General features: G+C 35.7%; 1 protein-coding gene across 4 annotated transcripts in view; it reads right to left on the bottom strand.

The window, feature by feature from the left end:
- Positions 1-742: 742 nt before the first annotated feature.
- Positions 743-14,257, bottom strand: part of NAP1L1 (nucleosome assembly protein 1 like 1) — a 33,230-nt gene continuing 19,715 nt past the window's right edge. For 2 of the 4 annotated variants that reach the window (XM_047787223.1, XM_047787226.1), the window contains 12 exons: positions 11,294-11,435; positions 10,622-10,702; positions 9,678-9,806; positions 8,605-8,676; positions 7,101-7,240; positions 6,515-6,660; positions 6,405-6,424; positions 4,565-4,687; positions 3,840-3,869; positions 3,277-3,327; positions 1,713-1,785; positions 743-1,032 (listed from right to left, as the gene is read on the bottom strand). In XM_047787223.1, the coding sequence (XP_047643179.1) occupies positions 1,750-1,785; positions 3,277-3,327; positions 3,840-3,869; positions 4,565-4,687; positions 6,405-6,424; positions 6,515-6,660; positions 7,101-7,240; positions 8,605-8,676; positions 9,678-9,806; positions 10,622-10,702; positions 11,294-11,435 (970 nt within the window). In that variant the 3' untranslated portion in view covers positions 743-1,032; positions 1,713-1,749. Of the gene's footprint in view, positions 1,033-1,712; positions 1,786-3,276; positions 3,328-3,507; positions 3,604-3,839; positions 3,870-4,564; positions 4,688-6,404; positions 6,425-6,514; positions 6,661-7,100; positions 7,241-8,604; positions 8,677-9,677; positions 9,807-10,621; positions 10,703-11,293; positions 11,436-14,257 lie in introns of those variants that run through there. The other 2 variants (XM_047787224.1, XM_047787225.1) reach the window with 2 other exon arrangements.

Genomic DNA, 14,257 nt, shown 5'->3' on the forward strand with positions numbered 1-14,257 from the left:
CTTTTATATTCCAAGACCTTAAGCTGTACACCTCTAAAAATTAACCCAATGTAATTTCATTAAGAGCAGGAACTCTAGGTCTTCCTAAAACTACAATTAGTTAGTCCACCCTCACAGTCAAAAGTTCATCCCCAAAAGTAACAGTAATTAGCCTGAGGTATTTTAAATGTGGCTCTATAGTTCTAATTAATGGCATTTCCCCCTGCTAAAAATGGTCTTAGTCCCATAATGTCTGTAGTATTTAATATGGTCATAATTAAAATAGCTGGAAAGAAAATCCTTGGACTTCTGTGAAACAGTTGTTGTTCATGAATCCACTTCTACTGAAATAGGAGCTACACAAAGATCTGCAAGTGTTGCTGGAACAGATCCAGAATAAAGGTATGTAACCTTTGTTTTCCAGTTTAATTATCAAACCTTGGCATAAATAAAATGCTGAATATCACATACTTGTGGTACAAATAAGTCCAAATTTTTGAGCTTTTAATGAAATTGAGAAACATTTCATAAAATTTAACTTAATATGCCTTAACACATGTGTGAGGTAGTTAAGTAAACAGTACTACCCATTTTAATACATAGTAAAGTAAAAGGCATGGGTAAGTAAATGACATATTCGTACTTTAAGCTCTAAGATTTAGAAATTCATTGTAGAAGGCCTGGGACCTTCTCTATGGTTATAACCAAAGGAAATGAAATTTAACCTTTTTAATTTTTATTAAAAACATTAAATCATTTAAGATTCTCTCTTTTTTTTTCACACTTTATTAGTAGATGTAGTACCTCTTTCAAAGTTGGAAACCTTTTTCTTCAATAATATGGCAAACTGGGTACATAACTTAATTCAAGCTAGGCCTGTGCTACCTGAATTAGTACAAAATTAAGACATTATCTTCTGAGAACTAAAATTATATTTGACATTTTTATTTTAGGCTGTAAAAACAAAAACAAGCAAACAAACAAACAAAAAACTTGAAATAGGCTTGTCAAATGATGTAAATTCATCCTTTCCAGGGAAGCAGAAGGTAGACCCTACCACAAAGAAAAGATTCTTAGTTAATAGAAGTTAAATTTAAAAGTACAGTTAAAATAATGAGGCTTTACTTCAGAAAATACTAAGTTTTATTCACTTCCCTGTGGTAACCAATAACCATACTATGAGTTAATAAGGTGTCTTTTATAGTAGCTATCTCACCTGAAATACAAAAACTGATTAACAATCTAAGTTATCAGGTGTGGTCTTACTGGAAATTCTTAACCATATACTTGTTTTGACAAGGTTTGTTTCTTAAATAATTAATTGTCTTGGTATGTCACTCTATTTCTGTAACAAAGCAATGAAAGGCACTGGCTAGTGCAAGCAAACTTAAACCCATTCAACCATCAGCTGAAAAAAATACTTTGGTTCTTCAGGAAAGAAATCAGCAAACAAAAAAATCTGTTTCATTTCACAGTTCTGTTCATGTTCATAACTGTAATCTAGTAATTACATGTGTACTTACTCCAAGCAGAACCAAACTATGTAGCAATGACTGAACATGCATGAGAGAATTTGTGCGTTCAATATATCTGGCAGAAAAATTAGTTAAAATGCTAAGTAGAACAAATCGGTCTTTTAAAATATCAGTTCCTTTCCTTTAAAAAAAAAAAAACTTCTCAATCTACAAAAACATAAGGCTGTAAGTAAATAATAGTTGTGTTTAGGCTATTACAGTGCAGGTTTATCCTCAAGGCCACATACATCCTGCTTCACTGCTGCTTGCACTCTGCTGGGTTTTGATCCTTCTGTTAAAGGAAAACAAGAAGTCAATCTATCTGTTTCTACCTGCTTCAGTTAATTTTTCAATAATAATTAACTATCTTAATTATCACATTATCTCACTGTTATGTCAAAATTTCTGGCAAATTGAAGAAATGATATAGGAATGATGGTAAATTATAAATTCAACCATTACCAAGTCAGGAAAATGCTAAAATGAAACTCCCTGAAATTTTACACTGTAAAACGAATTCCATAAAATCAAACACATTACACATTAAGCCATAATCTCCAAATAAAATAGCCAAGCAATATATGTTGTCCTATTACCAAATATTTTTGCCTTTTAATAGATCAGTTATTCAAAAATACTGGGAGTTCCCACTGTGGCTCAGTGGTAACAAACCCAACTAGTATCCATGAGGATGAAAGTTCGATCCCTAGACTCACTCAGTGGGTTAAGGATCCAGCATTGCTTTGGCTGTGATGTAGGCTCCAGCTGCAGCTCTAATTTGATCCCTAGCCCAGCAATTCCCATATGCCACATGTATGGCCCTAAAAAGAAAAAAAAAATTCCACTCATAATTTAGCAGTTAAGGCCAATTCATACCTGTTAGGATATTTGATTTTTTAACTACCTTCTCTTATCTGCTTACTAGGTATCTTCTGGATATTTTACAGCATAAGCAAATGAATGAATATGTAAAGAGAAACCAGAAGTTTCAGATAAAGCCACGTAACATACTAAAGGAATTTTGTGGGAGATAAAGGCCTTTCCTAACCCTGACGTGACAACTTCCCAGGATTAAGAGACTGGGACTCTTCAGATATGGAGAAAAAAGGTGATTGGGAAACCCTAACAATAATATTGCTCCCCATTCCTTTTTTTGTGTCTGTGTGTGTGTTTTTTTTAGGGCCACACTCGTGGCATTTGGAGGTTCCCAGGGTAGGGGTCTAATCGGAGCTGTAGTGGCTGGCCTACACCAACAGCTACAGCAACGCTGGATCCTTAACCCAATGAGCAAGGCCAGGGATCGAACCTGCGACCTCATGGATACTACTCGGATTTATTTCTGTTGAGCCACAACAGGAACTCTGCTTCCCTATCCCTGAGCATGCTGGCATTCAGATGATTTAAAAACTAAACTTTGTTTATAAGCTTTCCTTTGGGGAGAAAACAACCTAAGAACACAATATCTAATTAAAAATTCCTCTTAAAAAAACACCTTTTTTTTTTTTTTTTTTACAAAAGAAAGTGTCCAAGATAATGTGTCATTAAAATAGAATCCTAGGGTTATTTAGCCTGAAGCTCTTAAAAATTTGTCAGAATCCAAAATAAAAGTTTCTTAGGAAAGGTGCACTGAAATTACATGTACTGTTGAAATGCCAGTGAGGAGAGATTTATTAAAGACTTTTAACAGACAAAAATAAATTTTATATTTAACTTTATATTCAGAATCACCAACTCATATTTAACCTGCCTTAAATTTAATAGAAAACAGCACTAATTTGCTCACCTTTGGGTCATAGTCTGGATCATTTTCCTCATCTCCTTCTTCTTCCCCTTCCTATATTAAAGTTCAAAATGCATCCATGAAGTAGGTACATAGTAGGAAGAAATGGCTCATAATGTAGGGAGAATTTAATACAAGTTACTCTATAAGTCAACAGATTTTCATGATTACAGAGTTTGGAGACAATGCAATTTAATTTGAAAGCTTCTAATATGAAAAATTTCCCAACACAACTTGAGACATCCAGACAGGTTTTATTGAAAAGATTTACTGCAGCCAACGTTGAAAAAGTTTACTGCAGCTTTTGACTTCTTCAAAGAGCTGATAACCCTGCAGCAGAACAGAATTATTTGAAATAAAAAAAAGTTCTGAGTTGTGCAATTTATTTATTGAAACCTCATACATACATTGTTTTTGGCTGTAGAATTCTAAAATCATATTTTTTCTTCAAAAACGTTTTTATCCCGTATCACAGAATTAATGATTATAGCAAAGGAATACATATCACTCAATTTGCTTCTCAATGTGTTAAACAGAGAATTATTTGCTCATTTGGTAAACATTACCTCATCCGCTTCTTCACCTTCTTCATCATACTAAAAAAGGGAAAAAAAGAACGACATTTGAATGACGCTAACAAACATCTGAAAGCTGCATTTAGCTATCATCCCGAAGGTGACTGATAAATTAAAACAAGGACAATACCTGTAGGAATCACTAAGCTCAGTGCCATTATCTAAACCTAACAATTTTAAGAACTCAGTATAATCTTCAATGAAGTGTGATCAGATAACTATGTCGGTAATACTACTTGCCTGTACTTTGTGGAACGCATCACACATAAAAGACCTGAAGCCTATTTGAATGATGGCCATTTAACAACAAAAATATTCAAAACATTTGACAGCAGCCTAATTTTTACCTTAATCGTTACTTACTATTCCTATGAATAAAGATTCCATGCTTCCTAATGAAGATTTTTATCTGAAAAATGTCCTAGGTTGTTTTGTTTGGTCAAAGACATGTACTGGATTTACAACACTAACCCAACATAGTAAAGTTTTACTATTTCAGAGTAGCCTTCCTACTAGGAGGAAAACAAAAACTATAATAAATGAACCCCCAAATCCTAGGAGGGCCTCTTTAAGACAATTCAGGAAAGTTATGTAATCAGCTTAATTTTGAATTATTGTATCTTTATAAAAACTGCATCCATTCATTAAAACTCTCACCTACACTGACTATATACCCTCACCAAAATGACTTCACTGCATGACTCAGACTCACTCACATCATCATCATCATCTTCAATAGCTTCTCCGGTAAAGTATAACACTGATCTAGGGATTATACGCTCACGTAAAAAGTGACCAATTTCAAAATCTGCAGCAAGGATGGCTTCAGCATCATCATCCTGTTAAGGAAAAATAAAAGCTTACACACACGTAAAAACAACACAAAACCCAGCTTAGTTATTTAATTTGGTATATGTGGGACTATTGGGTTTAAATAACATGCAGAAATTTTCAACTTCATTTTTAACTTTAAACTTTTAAAATTAGCTTACATGTTCATGAACAAATGTCATCTACATATACCCAAGGCTTATAGGCTTTTGACATGAAGAAAATAAGTTAGCAGGCCAGTGTACTTACTTGAGAAATTGTGTGAAATAAAAGCTAGAACTGGTTAACATTTAGTTTTTTCTAGCTTAAAAGATACAAAAACAACTTTGTTTTATGACTAATTTTCTTTTTAAAATCATTACTGAAAACACCAAATGGAACAATAAGAAAGAATCTCAGGCTTTTATAAACAACATCATGCATACATGACATAAAAAAAGAACACAGGATCACTTCACACTTCCTCAAAGACAAGATCCAAGCAGCTATGTAATGCCAAGTGAGATGTAGTCCTACTGATAAAGGTTAAGTCAGCCTAGGATTTCTATTTAATGGCAAAGTACAGTCCAGAAATGCTGCTAACACTATTCAAAATTAAAATTATCTCAGCATTCCCACTGTGACACAGCGGGTTAATGATCCAGAGTTGCCACAGCTGTGGCTTAAGTCACAGCCGCAGCCTGGACTTGATCTCTGGCCCAGGAACCTCCATACACCACAGATGCAGCAGAAAAAGGAAAAAAAAAAATTAAAATTATCTCATTTAAGTTCTGTAATACTAAACAATGAGTAAATATTCTGTGAATTTCTGAATGTGTATTCTGATTCATCAACATAATCCACTCTAATAACAATAAAACAGTGAGGGGAACAGACTTTGAAGGAAAGAGGTCTAATCACAGGCAGGGGTATTTTATCTGTAACTGTTCAAGACTGTTTTGCTACTATCATCATTATTTGGTGAAAGACTTAAACCAAATTCAAAACATATCTAGCCTACCCTGCCTGTGTAGCTTTCTTCTTTAAGGTTGTTCCTTATTCTAAGCTATTTGCCAAGCACATATAAAAACCAAATTTCCCCTGGAATAATAACCACAAAAAGAATCCTAACCAGAATGTGGCTAGAGTTTAGTATAGTACTGTATAAATAAATGACTTAATATATTATAGTTTCAACAAGGAAGAAAACTATTTTGAAAACTGAACATTTGAATCCCTGACAAAGTATTTGCCAGTCTGAAGACAAAGGAAAATCTTTAGCCTTTCATCATTTCTCAGTGGACACACAATTTTTTTTTTTGTCTTTACGCCATTTCTAGGGCTGCTCCCTCGGCATATGGAGGTTCCCAGGCTAGGGGTCTAATTGGAGCTGTAGCCACTAGCCTAGCCAGAGCCACAGCAACACGGGATCTGAGTGGCGTCCGCGTCCGCAACCTACACCACAGCTCACGGCAACGCTGGATCCTTAACACACTGAGCAAGGGCAGGGATTGAACCCGCAACCTCACAGTTCCTAGTTGGATTTGTTAACCACTGTGCCATGATGGGAACTCCAGAATTTTTTTAATGGAATAAATTTTCAGACACATAAAGTCCTTCCTCCATGCACTACAAGCCTCACAACAAAGTGCTAGTGGCAACTATCCCACTCCCAACACTTATGAACCAGTCTTTTGACTGCATATGTAGTAAACAATACAACAAATAAGTAACAATCCAGCTTACCAGATCTCCACTCTCAGGAACTGCAAAACAGAGAAGAGAAATTCGAATGAATAAAAACTTAAAGCTTTTAATCAAACAACCATAAATACCCAAAGTAAAATACTATTTACCTTCAGGAGGGGCAAAAAAATTAAAGAAAGAGTCATTGGAAACTGTTTTGGTCACAGTACGAACAGTTCCGCGTCCCTTGTGTTTCTGCTTCTTCTTAATGGTTTTCAAAGTGACATTCTTCCCTTTTTTCCAATCTATCTGGCACCTGCCAAAACAAAAGGGAAAAATTACCTATCACAATTAACACATTACTTTCAATTGCTAGAAGAGCTGAAATTGTTCTAATCAAATATTTAATTTCAAATTTTAGAGGGGAAAATTGATTTAAGTGCTTTCTATAGCAGTACAAAGAAGATAACTGTTATTTCTAAACATTTTTTTTCAATAAACATATTTACAATTAACGCAAACTCAAAATAGTAAATTTAAGCATGCACTCCTTTGGGAAAATATCTGTAATAGTCTATAGAGAATTCTAGAAAACTGCATAAGCTCTTCTCAGAAAACATTGTACTGAAATGTTTGGAGATAAACTTGTATGTATGTGTGTAACAAGCAGTTACACTAGAAAATACCAAATATCACAAATCATAAGTAAAATTAAAAAGATACAATATTCTGTTAAAGTAGTAAAATTAAACTTACCCTGTACAACCCATAATTTCTGGTCCATCAAAAGAAAAGGGATCAGAATCATCAGGTTCTGACCTCATCCTATACGTCTTTGTCAACACTTCGTTTGTGAAATATTCATTGGGTTCAAAGTGAAATTCTAAGACAAAACTCTTAAAAGAAAAAAGCATAAATAGTAATTAAATTCCTATATGATAAATTTCAATGCATTAGTAAGTAAAGCTTAATCTGTGATTTTTATAAACATAACTTTAAGTGATAAAAATGTTTTTCCTACTCTGAGAAAGGAAAAAAATAATCCCAAATTGTGTTAAAAGCAAAATGTGGCACAAAATAATGTGAAAATTAATTCAGCTTATGCTGCAATTTAGTAACACATTTATGAAATATTTTAGGTACAGCTTAAAAAACTGACCAAGTCCCCCCTTCCTCCCTCCATCTCTAGAGAAGACTTTAAATCTCAGACTAGAATCTGAGCTTGACAGAGAAAAAGCTCAACTTGATCATAGGTAGCATAAGAATCTACAGGCTATAGAATCTTTACTCATGCTTTACATAATATTGACAGTTTTGGGGAGAAGCTATTAGCTAATCTTTCATAATGGAGAACCGGGAGCCCTCTAACATCTTCTATTTTATTTAATTCCTAGACACATGCCTTTTAGTACAGAATAAGTATTTTCTTTTCTTTTTTTTTTTGTCTTTTTGCCATTTCTTGGGCCGCTCCCACGGCATATGGAGGTTCCCAGGCTAGGGGTCGAATCGGAGCTGTAGCCACCGGCCTACACCAGAGCCACAGCAACGCGGGATCCGAACCTCATCTGCAACCTACACCACAGCTCACGGCAACGCCGGATCGTTAACCTACTGAGTAAGGGCAGGGATTGAACCCGCAACCTCATGGTTCCTAGTCAGATTCGTTAACCACTGTGCTACGATGGGAACTCCGAGTATTTTCTTATTCAAGTTCTTTTGCTATTATCTTTAATACATTTTTAATCCATGATAAAACACTGACTATATTTCAAAAATAGTTTATGTTCAGAGAGAGGAAAAGGAATAAACATTGCATCACAATTATCGACACCCAAACATTTCTTTCCTACCAATAATTACAAGTATCAATCATCAGGGAGTTCCCCTTGTGGGCTCAGCAGAAACAAAACCAACTACCATCCATGAAGATGCAGGTTCGATCCCCATCCTTGATCACTGGGTTAAGGACCTGGTATTGCTGTGAACTGTGGTATAGGTCACAGACAGAGCTCAGCTTGAATCTGGCATTGCTGTGGCTGTGGTACAGGCCAGAAGCTGCAGCTCTGATTCAACCCCTAGTCTGGGAACTTCCATATGCTGCAGGCATGCCCCCCATCATCAAAGTATCAAGTATCAGTTTTGATTTCTTCTCAATCCCATGTCTAACCCTTGAATGTCACCTCTCTTTAGAAAGTTCCATTTATCTTATCTATAAACATCTAATGCTATGAAATTGAAAATATTTCAAAATTCTTTTTACCATAGGCTGACCAGCATCTGAGAATTTCACTTTAATATCCTTCAAGTGCTTCAGAATAGGTTCATCATGTTCCTTCAAATGAAAAAAAAAATTAAAATGAGTATATAAATGGCATTTAAAGCCTAGTTTTCTGTTTTTAGAATAGAATATTATTGCTATAATAGTCATTATAATATACATAATATATATTATAATATTGTTATTATAAGTACAGTAAGTCTTAGCTGAGACATTTCACGTTAAGTTTTGTATACAATTACCAACCCTAAGACTTACTCTCCAGGTTGTGCCTTATACCGAAGCTAGTTTACTTAGTTCTACCTACTTCTACCTCTATCAGCTATAAAAAAGGTGACTCAACAGAGAACTACATCATTACAGACTGAAAGCCTGAAAAGTTCAAAACTAAGTCTAAGTAAAATTTAGATGTTTGCTTTAAAATGTTTCCCAATCATAATTGCTGCCTTTCCCAGCTACTTCATGTTCCTTTCCTACTTTGCTAAAGAAAAAATGTAATAAGCAGTTATCATTTTGAGATAGTTTCTCTTCCTTGAGATTACCTTCCTACAATCACAAGGCAATAAGTATTACAATGCAGATAGTAATACTGATTACTTCAGATTAAAGAAGCAAATTTTCCCAGAAGGTGACATCAGTGTTGGTTTCCCAGAGAAAGTGACAACTGTTCAAGAGTTAAAGATGTTTACAGTACTCTTTTAAAATGCAAATGTCCCTTGGAATAGCTGTTTCAGACTAAAAGTCTCCGGGGTAGGACAAATGAAACACTTCCCTCCATACTCCATATAGAAGGCACAGGCTGTATGAGAAAGCATCAGACAATAATAAGCAATTACCAAAGGGACTGTTTCATTATCTAATTTTTGAAAATGGAATTATAATTTATCTGGTTACATTAATCAAAGCTGCAATTTTCCTTCTACCAGTAAGAGTTCTTTCAGAAGAAAGCAATCATTCTATAAAAGTCTACAATAAAGAGACTAGTCATCACAGCCATTTAAATTTCAAAGGTTTTACCCTTCGAGGTAAACTTGTGTTTTTATGAGTAGAATTACCTGAACCATATCACTGAGCAAGTCAACATTCTTAAAAACAGTCAACCAAAATTCAGGAATTCCCTTGGGGTCTTCTTTTTCTTCATCTTTTTTCTCATCTTCAATCTTGGCCTTTTCTTTTAGCTCCTCCTTAATAAAATAGAGCATTCAGTAATGAATACCTACATTAGACATCTTGAAAGATTTTTTACATGCCCTTAACATACAGGCATTGATAAAGTTCAGAAACCAACAAACCCTTAATAACTAATTTTAACTTTTAGCCAAAGAAGTTGAGTCTAATTGTGCAAACACTGCTATTATCCATACCAAACTTTACTCCTTAGCATGCCACAGAAGTGACCCGAGCATTGCAGTGACAACACTGGATCCTTAACCCACTACATCACAAGGGAACACCCTAAACCTTACTTCTATATAAATACTTCTACCATCATACTCCAAAAAGAAAGTCACTAGGACCATGAGCTATAGGGAAAAGTTTTAGCTTCATGGGAAAAAAAAAAAAAAAAAGACTTAAGCAGAGTAAACAGGAAAAGCAAATGAAATATAAGACTTGTCCACTGCCTCACTCCCTCGGTGTTCTTAAATATTCTATTCTCTTAAAAAAACAGCATTAAAATATCAATGCTGGAGAAACAGGCCATATATAACAGAGCACTGGATCTGTGTCACAGTTCTGCCATCTCTAAGTTTTGGGTAGGTCACTTAGAAGCCTCTGTTTCCACATGACAGATGGGAATGATCCTCTGGTATGTCATTATGAAGTTCAAAGGCAAAGTTTATATGCCTGTGAACTTTACTATAAAAATGCAAGGAAAAAGAGAATTTGGGCATAGATGGTGGTGATCTTAACAGTGGCTCATCTGCACTCACTAACCATCTTACGATAAAGAAAATACTTCCAAGATATAAAAACACACTAAATTAAAGTTAGTACCAACCGAAATTTCATCTTCCTCATCTGGTTTCCATTCACATTCTTCTTCCGTAGGTTCATAAATGGCATTAATGATCTCAAATCGCTAAAATCATTAGAAAAAAAAAATGCATAAAAACACTGGCATACGAGCTAAAACTGGCTATTTCTCATTCAAAATGTTCATTTTTTTTTTTAAGGCCACACCCACAGCATATATAAGTTCCCAGGCCAGGGACTGAATCTGAGCCACAGCTGAAACAATGCTAGATCCTTTATCCCACTAAGCCGGGCTGGAGATTGAACCTGCGCCTCGGCAGTGACCCAAGCCACCCCAACCCACTGCACCATGGTGGGAACTCTAAGAATGCTTATAGATTTAATTAATGTATACCACAACTTGAACTGCTGTTATTGACAGTCCTTCTAAATACCTCTAATAGTCATTTTGTTGAGAGATGTAATGAAAAAAGTTTGTTTACATTTACAAAGCTTTATTATATTCTTGAATTTTTTTTTGGCTGCACCTATGGCATATGGAAGTTCCCAGGCCAAGAATCACTATCCAAACTGCAGCTGCTGGCCTACACCATAGCTACTTCAACACTGGATATTTAACCTGGATATTTAACCTGCTGTACCACAGCAGGAACACCGTATCTTCTTAAATTTTAGATAAAGTATGAGAAAGCATTACCTTATCAAATAGAGGCTGATAGAGAACAGCATATTTTCGTTCAAGATCATGAACTTCCTCATAGAATTTGGCTTCTATCTGTGCACATTTAACTTGAAGGTTTTTGAGAGCATTCACTCGTCTTTTTACTACCCTAGGCAAGCTGAAAGGTTAGAAAGCACCAGTTATACAGCATCACAGTAAAACACAAGTCACATTTCTTTTATCATACTGAAACATAAAAGTTAGTGAGTGATAGGTTTCCTATATGAAGCAAAAGGAAATTCAAGAGATATAAATACACAGACCTGTCCTGACCATAAAATGTTTCAAAGGTGGAAATTAAACCAAGTACAATAAATTGGTAAGAAATTACAAATCATTGAGCTTCTGCTGTAGCTCAGCAGAAACAAACCCACCTAGGATCCATGAGGATGAGAGTTCAATCCCCGGCCTCACTCAGTGGGTTAAAAGATCTAGCATTGCCATGAACTATGGTGTAGGTCACAGATGCAGTTCGGATCCAGTGCTGCTATGGCTGGTGTAGGCTGGCAGTTGCAGCTCCAATTCGACCCCTAGCCTGGGAACTTCCATATGCCACAAGTATGGCCCTAAAAAACAAAAAAAGAAAAAAGAAATTGTAAATCCTATCACCAACCCTAAATCTTCCACTGTAATCAAGTTTAGCACTGGACTTGTCAGTGCTGGCATCTTAGGTGTAAAATGCAGTCTAGTTAAAAAGTCACAGACTAATTATCCTAACTCTAAGAATAACAATGACAAACTAAATTAAAAAAATTTTTTTTTCTTTTTTAGCCACCTCCATGGCATACGGAGTTCTCAGGCCAGGGATCAGATATGAGCTACAGTTGCAACCTATGCTGGATTTTTAATATACTGTGCTAGGCCAGGAATTGAGCCTGTGTCCCAGTGCTCCAGAGACTGCCAATCCCTTTGTGCCACAGCGGGAACCCCCTGAGTTAATTTTTAAAATATGTATAGGTGACCCTTGAACAACACAGGTTTGGACTACACAAGTTCACCTATATGCAGATATTTTTCAATAATAAATATACAGTACTGCACAGTCTTTGGTTGGTTGAATCCATGGATGCAGAGGAAGTGAAGATACAAGGGCTGACTAGAACTTATATGCAGATTAACTCCTTTGTTGTTCTAGGGGTCAACTGTGTATCTTTTCCTATTAGGGAAAAGGAATGGTATCCAACATCACTATTTTCTATTTTAGTCTATGTGTTTAATTTGGAATTTGAAACTACATTAAATAAATATGTAATGTTTTATAAAGGATGTGGATTTTTCAAATAACAACTTTACTGAGATATAATTCATATACAATTCACCATGGTTACTCAGGTTATACACACCTAGTTTATGAGCCCCTCAAAAAATAATTAAACTTATAAATCCCTCTACCACCCAGAAAGTATTTCACACTCAAGATCTCTAAATTCAGAGAAACTGTACAACAGATCCTAAATCCAGGTTAGAACTTCCTACCAGATAGATTATTGTAAATTAAATAATTCTCTTACTTAACCGCTATTTTAGTTAAGGTATCAGAAGTAAACAAACAAAACAAAAACAAAAAACCCTAAAATATCAACTTTTATTTCTCATAATTAAAAATAAAATGTTCTGTCAAGGTGATCAACAAGCTTGGTCAATCAGCCTCCCCCAACTCCACATCTAAAAAAACAAAACAAAACAAAACAAAAAACCCACAATGCTTTAGACACTTTAGAACCAAGAAGGAAACAACTATTATTTCACATTCACAACCCCATGAGCGGCTTCTGATTAAAACTGAGGGCTAAGGCTGTCTTTAATTGGTACAAGCAGAGTGAGCAAGGCAGAAATGGGGTAGGGGGTAACCAGGGTGAGGACGAGTTGGAAGAAAGCTTTCTGCAAGAAAACCTGCAGACTTCAACACTCACTGCCTGTCACCTTCACCCTTCACAGAGCCCAGTGCCATTGTTCCCAGGATAACATGAGGAGTTGATAAAAGCTGGACTGCCTCAGAGCCAGTGAGCACTCACTCTTCTACTCACTCCAATCCAGGAACAATGGATTACAACCAAAATGCCTCCTTCCTAAAAGCCAAGAAAACTGCCTGGAACTGTCAGTCAACTTTAAGTCACAAGTGACTGGAGCTCTTCCATGTCCTTTCTCTTTAAATGCCCTTAGACTGTCAGAAACCAAAGTCTAATTTTCACTCTTCCCTCAATACTCATTATGGGAGTAACTAATAGTGTGCCTGAACTATAAGGCCAAAATAACTGGGCACTTGAGGAGTACTAATATTTAACATCTGAAGCATTATTAGAAAGACTAAGAAATTTCAACAGGCATGTAAATAAATTTAAAGAGATGAAGGAAAGTACTAAAGGGATACTATGAAACAAGACCAAGAAATCTAAAACAAGGTGGGAATATTATTAAGTATGAAAAATACAGTAACTAAAATTACCAACAAATAGGATGAACAGGATAGAAGACAGCTTCAACTGAAGAGAAAAATCCATGAGGTTGAAAAGCTCTCCAGAAAGGCAGAAGAAAAGACAGATATAAAAGCTATGAGAGGAGTTCCCGTCATGGTGCAGTGGTTAATGAATCCAACTAGGAACCATGAGGTTACGGGTTCAATCCCTGGCCTTGCTCAGTGGGTTAAGAATCCGGTGTTGCTGTGAGCTGTGGTGTAGGTCGCAGACGAGGCTCGGATCCTGCATTGCTGTGGCTCAGGTGCGGGCCTGCAGCAACAGCTCCACTTCGAACCCTAGCCTGGGAACCTCCATATGCCAGAGGAGCAGCCCTAGAAAAGATCAAAAAAAAAAAGAAAAGCTATGAGATATGGAGACACAGATGACAAATGTAACAACAGCTGAAAAAGAGAAGAGAAATGGATATCTGAAGAAATACGGATGATAAGTTTTTCAGAGTTAAAGCAATATAAAAATCTTTGCT

The sequence above is a fragment of the Phacochoerus africanus genome, chromosome 7 (assembly GCF_016906955.1).
Source record: "Phacochoerus africanus isolate WHEZ1 chromosome 7, ROS_Pafr_v1, whole genome shotgun sequence".
In the NCBI taxonomy this organism is placed as follows: domain Eukaryota; kingdom Metazoa; phylum Chordata; class Mammalia; order Artiodactyla; family Suidae; genus Phacochoerus; species Phacochoerus africanus.